This window comes from Chelon labrosus (assembly GCF_963514085.1).
Source record: "Chelon labrosus genome assembly, chromosome: 18".
Classification (NCBI taxonomy): domain Eukaryota; kingdom Metazoa; phylum Chordata; class Actinopteri; order Mugiliformes; family Mugilidae; genus Chelon; species Chelon labrosus.
The window spans coordinates 22482305-22501302 of NC_140351.1; the positions used below are offsets into that span (position 1 = coordinate 22482305).

Genomic DNA, 18998 nt, shown 5'->3' on the forward strand with positions numbered 1-18998 from the left:
TCGCTCCTCTCTCACTATGGAACCGGCAGAAAGTGTGTGCAGTGAGAGATCGTCAGGTGTGCCGTGGCAAATTATCCAGTTTCACCTAATTGATCTAAAAATATTGGCCTGTATTCCATTAGCGGCCGGGTCTCGCTGTCAGCGGAGGTAAATAAAGGCCGGTCTCTAATAGCGGCCTGGGCTATTATTAGAACCATCTCGGCGGGTCAGGGTTTCAGCGGCACGGTGTGGGAGGATCCCCTCAGCGGGACCTCTCCCCGGCGTCGGCCGGCCCCCGCCGGGCGCATTTCCTCCGTGGCGATGCGCGGCCTGTAAGTGCTCGGGGCGAAGGTGGCTCGTCGGCTCCGGCCGCGAGCTTTACAGCGACCCCCCGCATCTCACCTCACCGCTTCCCTGGGGTCGTGGAATCAGTGCTCACTGCGCCCTCTCTCCCTGCGGGGAGGGACGGGTCCCACTCGCTCCCGGCGCGACTGCCGACCTGCAGCGGACTCACTGTCCTCAGTGCGCTCCGACCGTGTCGCGCCGCTCATTTGTTAATGTTCTGTATGCATACCATGTTATGGTAACTGTACGTTTTTAATAAATGAACCTAGTATTTTATAGGTTCAAATAGACACAAAATCTTGTTTTTATTCATTCTACTCGTAGTTCGTTTTGCTGAAATAGAAATTAAGGCCTGCCTCTAATTCTGGCCTCCTTCCAATAAAAATCGGATATGAGAAGGAATCAGATTTGATTGATTTGGTGGATGTCACTCTTGCCTGTCTTCAAAACTTGAGAGCCCTGTGTTTGTTGTAGGCCTACTACCTTGCTTCGTCGCAATCTTCGCCAAGCACAACCTGCACAACACCTCACTCTGGTTTACATCATCCCTTTTAAATCCAAAATACCTCCAAATAATGGAGGATCGATTTATGTTTTGGCACCAAATCAGATGCTGCACCGCCACTGGCCGCATTAGGCGTGTTCGACTTCATGCAGATCTGTGCAGATCTGACTTGACGTGATGCATGCTGGGTTGAACAAGTTCATTTTAACCAATCATATTCGAGGTCTATGAGCATAACAACCCAGCATGCATCACGTCAAGTCAGAGCTGCACAGATCTGCATGAAGTCGAACACGCCTACTGTTCAGTGTTGCCAGATGTACGATAATTATCGTATTTGTACGATAATTTTGACCTCTGTACGATGTACGATCAATAATGAAAAAAAATCCCATAATGTACGATAATTTCAGAATTTTCAGTCATTCGTCCAAACATACATCCTACCGCTTCTCTCTCTGACCCCGAATCATTTCGCAGGCTCACCTGCCTGCACGCAAGCACACAGTAGGCCTGCCCTACACACACACACAAACACACAGGCACCACACGGTGACGCCCGCACGTCAAAACACTACAGTTTTGCCTAGGGATGGGCAGAACGAGGTTTTGTGAAACAACGAAACGTTCGAAGCAATTACGCCGGAATTGTGTCGAGGCTTCGAAACAATCCGACACTAGGGATGGGCAGAACGAGGCTTTGTGAAACAACGAAACGTTCGAAGCAATTGCGCCGGAATTGTGTCGAGGCTTCGAAACAATCCGACACACGTAACTCCATGGTGACATCTAGTGGCCTGTTTTGCTAACATCACATTTTGACCATGAAGCACAACTGCTTCAGACAAAGAATATAAATAACCGACATGGAACGCGATGTGTCGTCAACCGCTACGTGGTTCAGTGGTTAACTCACATGGACTCGGCCTGAACGGCCGAGGTTCGATTCCCTGCTGATGCTTAAAATGTCTGAACTAGTTTATCCCTAGAGTAAAGTGAGCATTTTATACATATCTGCCAGTTACAGATGTTTTGTTATTTCAGTTTCATAGTATATTATCCTTTGGGATATACTCAAGAAAAATGTTACAATGGTTTTAAAATGTATGCTTATGGCCCAAGCTTTTTTTTGGGGAACATGTTGTAGGGAAATAAAGGATAAATGAATGAAGCAGGTTAGACTAATCAGGTTCAACATGGGAAAACACATTTGTATGTCAACATAAATTTTTATCTAAGAATAACAGTTGTTCTGCCGTCTTGGCATTTAATCTGTTTCTTGTTTTGGAGTAAACCTCCCCAGCCTTGCCACCAGGTGAAACCAGTTTGAAACACCACGAAGCCTCACTTAGCCATGGTCACGTGACATGGGCGTTTTGAACCACACTTCGAAACACTTTTCGAAACACTTGCGTTTCGGAAGCTCGACCCTGTTTCGAAAAGTCAGCTTCGAGCGTCACACCCCTAGTTTTGCCGAAGAAGAAAGTTCAGTCGCCTGTTTACCTTATTAGACATTGTCTGGTTTAGATCAGTTTAAAAAACAAACAAACAGTAGGCCTAAAGTGCTGAAGAATGAGTTCAGAAAGGGAAGGTGAGGACAGTGGTGAGCGATGGTCGGCATATTTTTTGCACTTTGGCAAAGAAAAGTTACTTCCTCCAGTTAGTGTGAGCGTATTGAAGCTTCTTTAAATCATTTGGAAAATGAAATTGTTTGAAAATAGCTATATTGTATGCGTTTGGTTTGTGTACGATAATTTTTCTCAAAAAACGATAATTTTGAGGTTTTGGTACGATACTTCGACATTTCTAATCTGGCAACACTGCTACTGTTTCTTCCCTTTCTTTTTTTTTCTCCCCGCGGTGTATGTCGTGTCTATGTGCGTCTCAGTCTCTAGGCGCGTTCGACTTCATCAGAGCCCGTCTACGGAGAGCCTTGCCACTCTCTATTAAGTCCCATTGTAATGAATTTTGGTTGCAGTTCCACCAGATTTCCACTGGGGGCGATCGCCATGAGTGCAACATGAGTGGGACTCTATGGAGCTAAACGGCTAAATGTGTCTCTTTCATCCGATTGTCGTTGAGAAATCTCAGATTTGATTGTAGGTTTTGCAAGTTCAACATGGGTTATAGGTCAAAAGTTGAATGAACGAGAACTTATGTCCTTTTGTTTTCTTACAGGTTGAGTTGTTGTTGCCCATAACACGCTAGCATTGTGCTAATGAACGCTGATTGGTCAGTGAAGGACTGATTACGACCAGATCCCGCTTGACGGCATCGTGGCATCCGAAACGGGACCAGAATGTTAAGACGGACTTTTTCGCCCAAGTTTTTTTTTTTTTCGGCCCGGTCTTTTAAAACAACGAAACAGAAACTCTTCTAGCACGATTATTTACCCATGTCAGCTGTGTTGTCCATGCCTCGAGAGAAAAGAAAGCGCAGAGTGCGAAAGCACCAAAGCAGTGACTGAAGGATTGCCGTAAAGCAGTATCTGGTCGTACGATGTGTATGACGTCATTGACATTTTAAAATACTTTTTAAAGCAAATAAGTGACTCTAAAAAATCTAACACCCAGCAATGTGTCATTTCTTTGCATCTCCTTTCAAATACAATATTCAAATTACTGCACAAAAAATTATATTCTGAGAAAAGTGGATTTTGAGGGGTACTGCTCCATAGACCGCCATTCATTCTGCACTCGTCCTGAGAGCGCCCTCATATGGAACCAGAGTGGAACTGCAACAGTTCAGAAGCCGGAAGTTCAGTGAGAGTGGAACTTCTCCCCATATTAGACATTCTCTGACTTCATGCAGATCTGTGCAGATCTGACTTGACGTGATGCATGCTGGGTTGTTGATGCTCATAGACCTCGAATATGATTGGTTAAAATGAACTTGTTCATCCCAGCATGCATCATGTCAAGTCAGATCTGCACAGATCTGCATGAAGTCGAACACGCCTTCTGTCTCCCTCACTCCCGCCCTCGTATGTTTGTCATTGGTTGGCTTCAGCTGTCGATCCACAGCAAGCATGAAATAAGGTTTGTGGTTGGCTGGCCTTAGCAGTGCATTCAAGGGCAATCGTACAAATGATGTTTGTCTGACTGCCGGAGCTGTACATGCATGGCGAGCGGGGGGTTCTATATCGTTGCTTTTTCGATATTAATATCTTGAATGTTCATATCTAGATATAGATACAATAACGATATATCGTTCAGCCCAGTATCCGAAGAAATCAGATACTGCAGAATCCAACAGGAGTGACAACTAATGCCGGACTAGAAGGGTTCTTATGAGCAAATCAAGGTTTACACAGTAACAGCAGCTCATTTAATGAATATTAGTCATAAATGTTCATAATCAAATTAGAATGTGTTTCTCTGAATGGTTCTTCAAATATCTGCGTTATCTATAAACTGTGGTTGCTTCAATAATGACTGAATGGAAGAACTGTATGGGAGAGCAACCATTGCTGTTTCCTTCCTATACAAAAGTAATGTCACAATGATCAGACATTTACACTCATACAGTTTTACTAGTTTCATAAAGAAGAACTTGTAAATGCTTTAACAAAAACTATCAAATAAAAAACATAATTTTTGTTTGGGGGACAAGTTGTTGTGTTGAAAGGACTGATATGGACCACAGTCCATTATCTACCTCCAGGAATACACACAAACATAAAGAATTCTATGATCTGCTGTTACAGTCTCAGTTCTAAACAGTTAGCTGATCCAGAATCCACCAGACTGGAGTTAGTTCTTACAAAACAAAAGCTGTCAGGCTTCCAGGAAGTAAACAGAAGACAGGAATGAGCTGGCTTCATAACATAATACACATGACTGAGTGGTTGTTAGAAGAGAACTGAGGCCAAGCTGAAGTTATAAATACATAGGTGCTGATTGGGAACTGGGAATAGGTGGCATGTGTGGCATTCAAGTTACAGGGAACAGTAGGAAAGTCCAGGACTGAATCAATGCAATATAACAAATCAGAGATATAAACCAGTGTTTTAGAGTAATTTAACCAGTTTAACATTTTCTACGCTGGTGACCGTTGTGTTTTAGAGCAGGTTCCTATGACTCATGACTTCATATGCAGCTGCTTGTAGTTTTAAAAACCAGATCAGTTCTCTCAGTGATACATTTTACTTGATGTTTCAGATACTGAGGTGTCCTGTGTTGCCATGGAAACATGCATCTTACCGTGCAGTTTCCAGGAAGACCCTGAAGTAGTCATCCGCTGGATTAAGCTGACAGAAGGATTCCCTCGTGTCCACTCATTTTCCAAGAACCAAGACCAGCTTGAAGACCAGGACCAGAACTTCAGAAACAGGACATCACTGTTCAAGGAGCAGATCTCCAGAGGAAATGCCTCACTGCAGCTGACAGAAGTGATGGTTCAGGACAAAGGAGAATACCAGTGCTACACGAGGACCACCAGTGGAATCAAGAAGTCAATCATCAACCTGGAAGTAACAAGTATGAGAGACAATCAATAATACAGAAAACACAAGCAGATAAGAAATGTTAGATATAAAAAACAGTTTTTCACTGTTTGTTTTAAATTAATATGCTGTGATGCAATAACTGACACCTTTGAAAGGATAAAAGTTAAAGTAGCAAAGTTAGGACCTCATGAACTAAGACTGTCTGTTTTTGTAATATCTGTATGATAAAAACTATCATGAAGCATCCAGAGATAGTTCAATGAACTGTTTTTCTTTTTCAGATATTCCAGTCATTGTTGGAGTCATCATCATCATCGTCATCATAGTAGTCTTTGTTGGAGTCACCATCACCATCTTCAGAGCAAACATTCGTGGATTGACCATCAGAGAACGCTTTGTCTCCATAGCAGAAAAAACAGCAGCAGAAATAGTACGAGATGTAGTAGTAGTAGTAGTAGTAGTAACAGTAGCAGCAGCAGCCGCAGCAGCAGTAGCAGCAGCAGGAGCAGCAGCAGGAGCAGCCCCAGGAGCAGCAGTACTAGCAGCACTAACAGGAGCAGCAGAAGCAGCAGCAGGAGCAGCAGCAGGAGCAGCAGGAGTAGCAGCAGCAGTAGGAGCAGCAGTAGGAGCAGCAGTAGGAGCAGTAAGAGCAGCAGTACGAGGAGGAGTTGGAGTAGGAACACCAGCAGCAGCAGCAGCAGCAGGAGCAGCAGTAGTAGCAGCAGGAGGAGCAGTAGCAGGAGTAGGAGCAGCAGGAGGAGCAGCAGTGGGAGCGGCAGTAGGAGCAGCAATAGGAGCAGCACGAGGAGGAAAAGGAGCAGCAGTGGTAGCAGCAGCAGCAGCAGCAGCAGGAGCAGCAGCAGCAGGAGTGACAGTAGAAGCATGGGTACGAGATGTAGTAGCAGGACTAGCATCAACAGTAGCAGCAATGTTAGCAGCAGTAGTAGCAGCAGTCGCAGCTGCAGCAGCAAGAGCAGCAGTACGAGCAGCAGTACAAAGAGGAGTAGGAGAAGCAATAGCAGCAGCAGTAACAGGAGCAGCAGTACGAAGAGGAGTAGGAGCAGCAGTAGCAGCAGTAGCAGCAGGAGCAGCAGTAGGAGCAACAATGGGAGCAGTAGGAGCAGCAGTAGGAGCAGCAGCAGTAGGAGCAAGAGTAGAAGCAGCAGGAGCAGGAGTAGGAGCAGCAGTAGGAGCAGCAGTAGGAGCTGTAGCAGGACCATCGGCACTAGCAGCAGTAGGAGCAGTCATCATATGCTTTGAGAAGATAAAAAGGTAAAATGACATTCTGCCTCAATTTTTGAATTAATTGTATTGTTGTTTGTATTGATGATTTGTCTTCTAAACATTTCTCTTTATGTCGACAAGAAACAAATACTGGACAGTCCAATACATAAATAAATCTCTGAATGAACTACAGTATAAAAGTTAACATGTTAAAGGAGAATATTGTTGCCATGAAGTTAGAACTAATGTTCTATAATGTTCTAATATGTGTTTCCTCCAGTGATGATCTAATGATCTGCTGTAGTTTAGTGAATGAATAAATCAGTGAACCCTTTCCTCTCAGTTGAACTCCAGCTTTCAATGAACCACTGTCTCAGACACAAAGATGATTTCAGTCACAGTGTGAGTGTCAGACTGACTGGAAGCAGAGTTCAACTACATCCATGATCTGAAAACATTCAACTCACTGAAATGAGAAGAAACCAGAAAAACACAGGAAGGAATCATGATTGATGTGATGGTTTCATTTGATACGTAGAAGTTGGTCTTGAGGGGCGGCACAGTGGAGTAGTGGTTAGCACTGATGCCTCACAGCATTGGTTCGAGTCAATTCTGTGTGGAGTTTGCATGTTCTCCCTGTGTCTGTGTGGGTTCTCTCCAGGTACTCCAGCTTCCTCCCACTGTCCAAAGACATGCTGGTTAGGTTCATTTGTTATTCAAAATTGTCCGTAGGTGTGAGTGTGAATGGTTGTCTGTCTCTCTGTGTTAGCCCTGTGATAAACTGGAGACCTGTCCAGGGTGTATCTTGCCTCTCATGACAGCTGGGATAGGCTCCAGCCCCCCCGCGACCCTCCACCAGACAAGCAGTTACAAAAGATGAATGATGAAGTTGGTCTTTATCATCAAGACATGTTTTTGATGCTGTTTTTCATCTTTTGTCATTTAACAGACATAGAGAAGGTAGACGTCAAACAGTGGCTTTAAATGATGTGGCCACATCTGGAAACAACCAACAAGACAACAACACCTCTCCGCTTCATCCTAAAGGAGACTCTGATGAAACTGATCTGTCCTGATGAGTGACTTGATTGTGAGCTTTAGAAATTCATCTCCAATGGACAAATGGAAACAAAAAGAGGACAAATGAACCTATGGACTGAAAGATTAAATGATACTCTGAAGCATTCACAAGTTCATGTTTTGTCTTCCAGTATCTCAAGACAGCATGGCCTCTTCTTTGTTTTTCTTCTTTCTAGAAAATGAATCACGTGCATAAAGTAGAAACAATCAAGTCAACAATAAGACAATAAGTTGTACTTCAGTAGTCTTTTAGACTTTTTGAGTAACTTTCATTAAAATGTTTTTATGTGACTTATTTTATAGTTATTGTATCATGGACAAGCTCTGACCACATATTATCTTTATTTTGTAGTTTGTGTCTAGCAGGGGACGCTGTATCACCATCATTCGTTCATTCATTGACACGTCAGGTTAAAGTGAGACAATGATCTCAGCTATTAGTCTGTGCAGCTGCTTCTAAATAAACTACAGAGCTCATATTTTAGTAATGAAGACACATGTCAGTCAGAGCAACACTGTGGATTAATGATGAGTCTTTAATTTGATCAAATAGACCATAGTGGAACAAAAAGCTAAATGAGACTTTGAACACACACAGTACTTGATAGTCAGATCAGTTCATTGTTGGTTTTGATCAGTTTGATTTGTTGACAGAAGAACATAGATGGTGAATGAACCAGACTCTGAATCTCTTTCTTTAAAGGCAGCTTCCACATACAGGAACATGTGGTCTATGTTGTGATTCTCATCAGTCATTCCAGCCTTATATCACTGAACATGTCTTGGAAACTTTTCTTGTAAACAGTGAGGACCCTGCGTGGCACTCATATTTTCTCCACCTTCACTGTGTTAACATGTCATACTGGAACTTGTTGGAACTTGTAGAGTCACTTTTCTCTTCCTTCTCTCTGAAATCAAATCTGATCTCAAATCTCAATGGTCCCTTTAGTATATGAAATGTACATGTCATGTTTTCAGTCATGGTTTAGTTTTCAGTCATGGTTCTGTCATGTCTTTTGTCATGTCTTTCTTTTGTCATGTCTTTCGTCATGTCTTTTCATAGTCACGGTTTAAGTTTCTTGGGTTTCTGTTTATTGTATTTTGCTTTTTCATAGTCATGGTTTAGTGTTTAGGTTTTCTGCTTTTGCATTTGAGTCCGTACTCAACCCCCACTTCCCTGTTTTGACAGTACAGCAATGAACATTAAGATCGAACATGGCTAGACTAGTCTGGATGACGAAAAACTATGTAAACTGTCAACTGTCTTTTCTTCACTGTCCAGTGCAGCACATGGAGTGTAACAGGAACATGAGCAGAGTCAACTTTACTGTGATCGTATTGTTTCTGAGGATTGTGACTTCTTCTAGCTGCTGCTGTCACCATGGTGACAAAAGAATTGGTTCAGGTTGAACTTTCTCTTCAACTTATCTCAGGATATTCAACTCTCACACTTTAGTTAGACAAACACCAACATGAACTGTTGCTTTCAGATGTTTCAAACTAAGCCTGTCACAATAATCAATAAATCACTTAATCATACGATGAATGAAAACGAACTTGATAATCTGCTGGCCTCGATATATTGCCATGTGCATGCGTGTTTGTTTTCCTCGTCTTTCTCTACCAAACAGGCTGGAGAGGGTTCACGCTGTGCATCAGTCACCTGCACCTGAACGCGTTGGTTCCATAGGGGAATGGATGGATTGAACCTTCCTGTCAGTCATCCAGTCTCATTCATTCATTCATTCATTCATCTTCTGTAATCGCTTGTTCCTTTGAAGGGTCGCGGGGTCTGCTGGAGCCTATCCCAGCTGTCATCGGGTGAGAGGTGGGGTACACCCTGGACAGGTCTCCAGTCTATCTCAGGGCTAACACAGAGAGACCGACAACCATTCACACACAACCCACTTTTACAAGGAGAAATGTTCCCACTAAATGGTGGAAAACCAATCTGACATCCTACAAAGCACCTCTAAAGATCCTCATCAAACTGATCAGTCCTGATGAGCGACTGTATTGAATTGTGAGCTTGGAGAAATTTATGTTAAACAGAGCTTGTTGTTGTAGTTGATTGATAGGTGGGGATACTGGGAAATATAGAGGCTGCTGACATATTCACATTTTTTAATTAGAACTATTACTGTAAAATGGTGATACCTTTGAAACAAGGCTCTACAAAAGAGGATTAAACCACGGTATTACAACGTCAGCAAAAACTTTAAAACTTGCCATTAGTCATCAAGATGAGAAACCTAAGTAGAAATAAAAAGAAAAGTGCTCTCTAGTGCTCTCAACTTAAAATTTAGTTGTACTGATCTTAACTTGGAAATGTGATTTGAAATAGTGAGGAATGGTGAGTTCATTTGACAAGATAAAATGAGTTTTCTCATTTTATCTTGGATAAGGTAACCTAATAACTTCAACTTCTTTCTATACTGCAGCAAAGACTGAAAGTTTTTACTCAGCAATCACTGGACTTTGCTGTTCTCTCACGTCCTCAGGTTTAAACAGCTCACAGCTCAGGATATTCAGTTCTCACACATTAGTGAGACAAACACCAACATTAACTGTTGCTTTCAGCTGTCTCTAAGAGTCTTTATTGAACTCTTCAATATGTCCAGTACATCTCCAAGCTGCAGGATCTATTCCAAACGTAGCACAGTAGTAGTTTTACTTCAAGGGTCTAGTGGAAGCTAATGTTCTCTGCTTTTCTTCACCTCCTCAGAGTAGAAGAGTTCTGGTCTAATATTTGATGTAAATCACTAGAATGTAACAGGACATAACAATGAAAATATGTTTTATTGAACTGTTAAGTTACATTGTTCTGAATGGACATTTTGTTTCAGTGTAGTAAAAATATTCAGCTGCAGAGGCAGCATGTGTAGAGACATATGAATTAACTCAGGTAATTTATTTGCTATCAGGATGATTCCATGCAGTGTTTAGTTGTTGCTTTTTCTTGTTTTAGGGTTGTTTTAGAGGACAGATGTGAGTCCTGCTTTCATTGTTTATAAGGCTCATATTATAGTCATGACCGACTGGGCCTTTCTTTGTGGAGTTTGCATGTTCTCCCTGTGTCTGTGTGGGTTCTCTCCGGGTACTCCTGCTTCTTCCCACTGTCCAAAGACATGCTGTTAGGTTAATTGGTGATTCTTAATTGGCCATAGGTGTGAATGTGAGTGTGAATGGTTGTCTGTCTCTCTGTGTTAGCCCTGCAATAGACTGGAGACCTGTCCAGGGTGTACCCCGCCTCTCACCCAATGACAGCTGGGATAGGCTCCAGCCCCCCCATGACCCTTCACAGGACAAGCGGTCACAGAAGATGAATGATTATTATAGTCATTGTTATAGCTGAATGAAAGAACTGTTGTTGGCTGCAGATGTATGTGTTAGTCTAGTCTATACATTTTCTATTTTCTATTTTCTATTTTCCGATCCTCCCTGACTGACTTTAACGCTTTCGGTGCGTGTTCGCCCCCCAATATAATACTAGATAATATATTTATATATATATATATATATATATATATATATATGGGAGTATTTGGCCGCTATTTGCGGAGAATTTAGTAACGTCAATGATTCTGATAAGCTCAGGCCGGTCGCGTTCGCCTCGCGGCCGCTCAATTTGTGATCCGCTGCGTAAATCCTTCGGCCGGCCGACCGGGAAACTTTTCCCGGCCACTTCGCCCCTGCGTCAGACGCTGTCAGTGTTAGGGCAAACAGTTCTGTCCACGGTTCTGAATCAACCGCGTTTAGGCTTACCAACTCAGTGAGAAGTTCAAGTGGTGACGTAAACGTAGTGATTTGGGTGCAGCGCCGCCACGCATGGATGGTCACAACAGGAGACACAGCATTGCATTTATTAGTGGAGACAGATGTTCGGAAATAGTAATGTAATGAGCGAATAAACACACAACATTGACACATTTTACTATTATTATTTATTTCAGGAACCTTAATGTACAGAAAATCAAAATCTATATGCGACACAAAAATGGACAGTGTTTTAGAGCTCCCCCTAAATGTTCAAAGTAGGCTTTCAGGGGAGCCCAGGTCCTTTTCAGGGGAGCCGAGCTCCCCTTAGCTCCCCCGTAATTCGAACCCTGGTGGGGCTACAGTTTTCTGTCCCAACTTAACCCTTGTGTAGTGTTCATATTTTTGTTACTCAGCAAGTGTTTGTGGGTCTGGGGGATTTGCTGCATTTTGGAGCATTTAATTCACCACAATCAAACAATTTTATGTTAAAATACTCAACAGATGTTTACTTCATCATGAATACAGGAAATATAAACATATATATGGTAAATATTTGCCATTTGTCTGATCACATTTAGGAATTAAAGTGCTACACGTTTTGTTTTTATTTAAAAAAACAAAAAACTAAAGACCAGTTATAATGAAGATATGAGTGGGTAAAGTCAACTAGTTTGCAACTGAAGCATGGTTTTTCTTAATTCATTTTTATTTGAACTTCATTAGAAATTTAATCCATTTAGGTCAGGTTCTTTGCCAAGTTTTTGCATCCCACAGGGATTCTGTAGATTTCCCTTTGAACTTAAAAATTCTAGCAAGGATTAACCACCCAAAGTAGGCATGTACATGGGTTTGGTCTATCTCCTTCCACCTCTCTGCAAAACCTGCCTTCCTGCAAAATAAGTGGAATCCAGAAACTTTTTCTGGAATGAATCTGGGATGAAAAGCTCAAAAGACTTGATGTCCTGCGCTTGAGTCACTGCCATCCATGTTGGCCCTGGTTGCATCCTTATCACAATGTGGGTGTGGGTTAGTACAGTGTGTGGTCAATGTTTGATATCCGTTCTCCACAGAAAATGAGCTGTACATTAAAACAGGCCCCAAACACCCTAACACCATACAAGGATTAAATGGAACAATCCGACTACACCACCCTGGGATTATTAATTATAAACCATTTATAAAACATTTGATTACGAAAGAGAGGCTGACAGCCGGGAAGCCATGTGTAGACAGAAATCATAAGGTGGGAGTGACGGTGTAGCACTGAACAAAGGTAAATATTGCAGTCACAGGACTGAAACAATGAAAGATAAAAGGCCAGATATATAAAGTGAACTAAACACAAACACACTGATCTCTTTATAACAGACTTTACCTGATGTTTCAGATACTGGGGTGTCCTGTGTTTTCATGGAAAGATGTATCTTACCGTGTAGTCTCACACTGGGCCCTCAAGTAGTCATCCACTGGTTTCTGATGAGAACAGGAGAACGTCATGTCCACTCATTCTACAACAACCAAGACCAGCTTGGACACCAGGACCAGAACTTCAAGGAGCAGATCTCCAGAGGAAACGCCTCACTGCAGCTGACAGGAGTGAAGGTTCAGGACCAGGGAAGATACCAGTGTTACACCAGGACCACATGTGGAGACAAGGAGTTATTGATCAACCTGAAAGTGGACGGTATGAGAAACACATAATTTTAATTCTAAAAAATTTATATTCATGTCTTTCATTCATTTCGTTCATTTCATTCATTAATTTTATGTACACAATAACAATACCGAAAGTACATTAACAATACACAACTAGACAATTCCCCTGCGGGAAATCGCGAGAGTGATGCAGTGGCCGCAGCAGTCTGCGATACCATGCTATATTGCTGTGATAGTACGATGCTACGATGCTACGATGATGCTACTATGCCAAGATGCTACAATGCTATGATGCTAAGATACTAAGATGCTATGATACTAAGATGCTACAAAGCTAAGATACTATGTTGCTACGATGCTAAGATGTTACAATGCAATTATACTAAGATGCTATGATGCTTTAATGATCACCTGTTCATATAGTCATAATATAATCCTGGTGAAAATATTTGCGACTTACGTTGCAAATAATTTCATGTTTGACTACAAAAAGTAATGGTCACGTCAAGACAGGTATGAAAGTATTCGCGACTTACGTCGCGAATGTCTTTACTAAGTAGCATGTCTTTACTACCATGAGCAGCAGCTATAACAAAAAGCACAACTCAAATAGTCATTTAAGGCCTGGTTCCTTCTGACTGGATGGGTGTGAGTTTGATGTCATGCAGGGTACAACAAACCAAACAGGATGAGGAGGATGCAGTAGGCCTGGCTGAGAGAGAGAGACACTGAGAAGGGTCGTCCTTTACGCCCTTCTACAAACTGAAGGGCAGGTACAGGCAGCAGACCCCTCCCAGCTCCACCTGAAAGCCAGCATCAAATAAGGAAGAGAGTGGGAGGGATCTCACTAGGATCCCCAGACAAAGAACGAGCAAATCGTAACAATTGATCGTTAATCATAATAATTTTAACAATAAAACTCATTACTCCTACCTGAGCAATAGTTGAACAGTTTACGGCACAGTCTTACAGTTAGAAAAACAATAATATTAAACTTAACACATCCAGGCTGTAACAAGGAATCAGCAATGAAGTGAAGACCTTCAAATTGTCCTGCGAGTCCAGCTCTTTGTCTCATGTTGGACGTCACTGCAGTCTGTCTGGATCAGCTGGAGGAAAACTATAGGCAGACAAATAGACATGTCAAATAATGTTATGTAACATACTTAATATAACTCTTATGAGTGTTCAACAGCTCATTATTTATTTAATTAAAAACATCATATTATATTAAATTACTCCAATTATATATATATACTGTCATTAATGTTGTTGCAAGCCATAAATGTTTCCTACTTTATGTGGTGGAATAATATATTTTTCAGTTTGACACAGTTTAATTTAAAAATATCTTCCCTTTAAATTGTAAAACTTCAACATTATTACTGTGATAAGCACCCGCTAGCAAGGCGGCGAATTAGCCGGCGGCTAACCCCACTAGCCTCCGCGTTAGCTCACGGCGAACTGCCGCGGCTAATTCGTGTTTAACTCCCGCGGGTCCGCGGTTAAATCCCGGTTAGCTAGCGGTTAGTTAGCGGTTAGCTCGAGGCTAACTCCGCGGTTGAGTCCGCGGCGTTAAGCTAGCGGCTAGCTAGCTCCGTTAGCTCCGCTAGCTTGCTAACATACATGAGCTATGCTGGAAGGCTAGTCGTCGGCTAAATCACTGGGCGGCTAGTCGTTAGCGTCTGTTAGCAGTTTAGCTATTCACTGACCTAATAAGATGAAGGAAACGGGTCAGGGATGTTGTGTCAGGAGTTTCAGCAAAGCAGCCAGATATAATTTGTGTTTAAAATAAAGGAAAAGGTCATAATGTCAGGTTCTGGCCCCCTACAGTACTGCAGTAATGGTTTGGGGGGTTTTAATGTTTTGGCAGATCATGTTTTCCACTGAGAGCTCTTTTCCCGCCTCTCGTCCCCAGCAGCTGCGTGTGTGAACGTGTGTAAGCTGGTTGGGGTCTGGTTGTCATGGCTACCAGGGTCAACTGCTCCTGTTCGAATGTCAGTTGGAAGACGGGGAGAGAGAGAGAAAATGCTGAAATATCGCCTCGAACAGGAAGGACTTGTGGCCAAACCGTATTTCCAATCATTGAACCGACTTAACTTTGGGCATCTTGAGGCTTTCCTGAACGTCTAGATGTGTAATTTGTGGGTAAAATGAAGAAATGTGACCTATTCTAAGCGATTCAAAGAAAGGTTACGTCTGCTTTCCTCCAGAAATTTCCCTGCCTTTTTAACATGGCAGTCTATGGAGCTGTGGGTGGGTGTTGCTGGCGCATCTTTGTGTCTGACGCCAAAACTATAAGACTTACAGCTTTAGCAGACGAATTTGAGTGAGAAGACAAATTTTCCTACGTTTCTATGTATAAATTATGTCTGTCGTGTGAAATTTGTGGCCACGGGAGCAGTTTCTGTGCAGTTTTTTGACTAACTTTCTTCTCCCCTCCTCACTCTAGCTGATGATGTCATCCACTCTAGCACAAACATTCCGCGCAATACACACCCATTATAAACCCTGAAATTTGAGTAAAAACCTACACAACTCTGAGGCTTCATAGTTTAAAAACGGTAAAAGTTGTCGACAAGTGAAGTGAATCTCTGAAGAGAAGGCAAGAGTACCTACGTTTTAAAGTTTAAATGAAGTCTCTCGGTTAAAGTATGCCAGAGCAGTTCATTGTTGAAAATGTCTGTTGAATTTATTTTTTTTTCGGGCTTCTCCATTCATTTCAATTGGGAAATTTGTCGCAGTTTTTTCGCGACTACGTCGCGAAAAAATCTTGTTTGAAAGAACTGTATAGAAGCACACCGAGTCCGATCGAGACGCACGTTTTGATGTATTTTGTGTCTGTGTGCGACGAACGGTATTTGAGTTGAAAGGTTTCGAAAATGCGTAGGAAAAAGTTTAATAATAACTAGACAATTCCCCTGCGGGAAATCGCGAGAGTGATGCAGTGGCCGCAGCAGTCTGCGATACCATGCTATATTGCTGTGATAGTACGATGCTACGATGCTACGATGATGCTACTATGCCAAGATGCTACTACAATGCTATGATGCTAAGATACTAAGATGCTATGATACTAAGATGCTACAAAGCTAAGATACTATGTTGCTACGATGCTTAGATGCTACATTGCAGTTATACTAAGATGCTATGATGCTTTAATGATCACCTGTTCATATAGTCATAATATAATCCTGGTGAAAATATTTGCGACTTACGTTGCAAATAATTTCATGTTTGACTACAAAAAGTAATGGTCACGTCAAGACAGGTATGAAAGTATTCGCGACTTACGTCGCGAATGTCTTTACTAAGTAGCATGTCTTTACTACCATGAGCAGCAGCTATAACAAAAAGCACAACTCAAATAGTCATTTAAGGCCTGGTTCCTTCTGACTGGATGGGTGTGAGTTTGATGTCATGCAGGGTACAACAAACCAAACAGGATGAGGAGGATGCAGTAGGCCTGGCTGAGAGAGAGAGACACTGAGAAGGGTCGTCCTTTATGCTTCGCCTTCTACAAACTGAAGGGCAGGTACAGGCAGCAGAGCCCTCCCAGCTCCACCTGAAAGCCAGCATCAAATAAGGAAGAGAGTGGGAGGGATCTCACTAGGATCCCCAGACAAAGAACGAGCAAATCGTAACAATTGATCGTTAATCATAATAATTTTAACAATAAAACTCATTACTCCTACCTGAGCAATAGTTTAACAGTTTACGGCACAGTCTTACAGTTAGAAAAACAATAATATTAAACTTAACACATCCAGGCTGTAACAAGGAACCAGCGATGAAGTGAAGACCTTCAAATTGTCCTGCGAGTCCAGCTCTTCGTCTCATGTTGGACGTCACTGCAGTCTGTCTGGATCAGCTGGAGGAAAACTATAGGCAGACAAATAGACATGTCAAATAATGTTATGCAACATACTGAATATAACTCTTATGAGTGTTGAACAGCTCATTATTTATTTAATTAAAAACATCATATTATATTAAATTACTCCAATTATATATATACTGTCATTAATGTTGTTGCAAGCCATAAATGTTTCCTACTTTATGTGGTGGAATAATATATTTTTCAGTTTGACACAGTTTAATTTAAAAATATCTTCCCTTTAAATTGTAAAACTTCAACATTATTACTGTGATAAGCACCCGCTAGCAAGGCGGCGAATTAGCCGGCGGCTAACCCCACTAGCCTCCGCGTTAGCTCACGGCGAACTGCCGCGGCTAATTCGTGTTTAACTCCCGCGGGTCCGCGGTTTAATCCCGGTTAGCTAGCGGTTAGTTAGCGGTTAGCTCGAGGCTAACTCCGCGGTTGAGTCCGCGGCGTTAAGGTAGCGGCTAGCTAGCTCCGTTAGCTCCGCTAGCTTGCTAACATACATGAGCTATGCTGGAAGGCTAGTCGTCGGCTAAATCACTGGGCGGCTAGTCGTTAGCGTCTGTTAGCAGTTTAGCTATTCACTGACCTAATAAGATGAAGGAAACGGGTCAGGGATGTTGTGTCAGGAGTTTCAGCAAAGCAGCCAGATATAATTTGTGTTTAAAATAAAGGAAAAGGTCACAATGTCAGGTTCTGGCCCCCTACAGTACTGCAGTAATGGTTTGGGGGGTTTTAATGTTTTGGCAGATCATGTTTTCCACTGAGAGCTCTTTTCCCGCCTCTCGTCCCCAGCAGCTGCGTGTGTGAACGTGTGTAAGCTGGTTGGGGTCTGGTTGTCATGGCTACCAGGGTCAACTGCTCCTGTTAGAATGTCAGTTGGAAGACGGGGAAAGAGAGAGAAAATGCTGAAAAATCGCCTCGAACAGGAAGGACTTGTGGCCAAACCGTATTTCCAATCATTGAACCGACTTAACTTTGGGCATCTTGAGGCTTTCCTGAACGTCTAGATGTGTAATTTGTGGGTAAAATGAAGAAATGTGACCTATTCTAAGCGATTCAAAGAAAGGTTACGTCTGCTTTCCTCCAGAAATTTCCCTGCCTTTTTAACATGGCAGTCTATGGAGCTGTGGGTGGGTGTTGCTGGCGCATCTTTGTGTCTGACGCCAAAACTATAAGACTTACAGCTTTAGCAGACGAATTTGAGTGAGAAGACACATTTTCCTACGTTTCTATGTATAAATTATGTCTGTCGTGTGAAATTTGTGGCCACGGGAGCAGTTTCTGTGCAGTTTTTTGACTAACTTTCTTCTCCCCTCCTCACTCTAGCTGATGATGTCATCCACTCTAGCACAAACATTCCGCGCAATACACACCCATTATAAACCCTGAAATTTGAGTAAAAACCTACACAACTCTGAGGCTTCATAGTTTAAAAACGGTAAAAGTTGTCGATAAGTGAAGTGAATCTCTGAAGAGAAGGCAAGAGTACCTACGTTTTAAAGTTTAAATGAAGTCTCTCGGTTAAAGTATGCCAGAGCAGTTCATTGTTGAAAATGTCTGTTGAATTTTTTTTTTTTTCGGGCTTCTCCATTCATTTCAATTGGGAAATTTGTCGCAGTTTTTTCGCGACTATGTCGCGAAAAAATCTTGTTTGGAAGAACTGTATAGAAGCACACCGAGTCCGATCGAGACGCACGTTTTGATGTATTTTGTGTCTGTGTGCGACGAACGGTATTTGAGTTGAAAGGTTTCGAAAATGCGTAGGAAAAAGTTTAATAATAATAATAACTAGACAATTCCCCTGCGGGAAATCGCGAGAGTGATGCAGTGGCCGCAGCAGTCTGCGATACCATGCTATATTGCTGTGACAGTACGATGCTACGATGCTACGATGATGCTACTATGCCAAGATGCTACAATGCTGAATGAATGAATTAATTTATTGATCATTGAGAGATACTCACGAGCACGAACGGGGGGACGAGCTTGAGAGCAGGGTCGGTGGGAAGGCTCCTCTCCGGCCGGGGGGGACGTCTGATGAAACATTAAGACCAAACACATACAGAACTCAGCAGTTAAGGAGAAAACAATAGATGTAACATTTCTAGAGCCATTTT

General features: G+C 42.3%; 1 protein-coding gene across 1 annotated transcript in view; it reads left to right on the forward strand.

Annotated features, from left to right (window-relative positions):
- Positions 1–9755, forward strand: part of LOC311503646 (uncharacterized protein) — a 30171-nt gene extending 20416 nt beyond the window's left edge. The window contains exons 2-4 of the mRNA XM_084566497.1: positions 4990–5307; positions 5558–6548; positions 7450–9755. Coding sequence (XP_084422623.1) covers positions 4990–5307; positions 5558–6548; positions 7450–7576 — 1436 coding nt within the window. The 3' untranslated portion in view covers positions 7577–9755. The remainder of the gene's footprint in view (positions 1–4989; positions 5308–5557; positions 6549–7449) is intronic.
- Positions 9756–18998: the final 9243 nt, after the last annotated feature.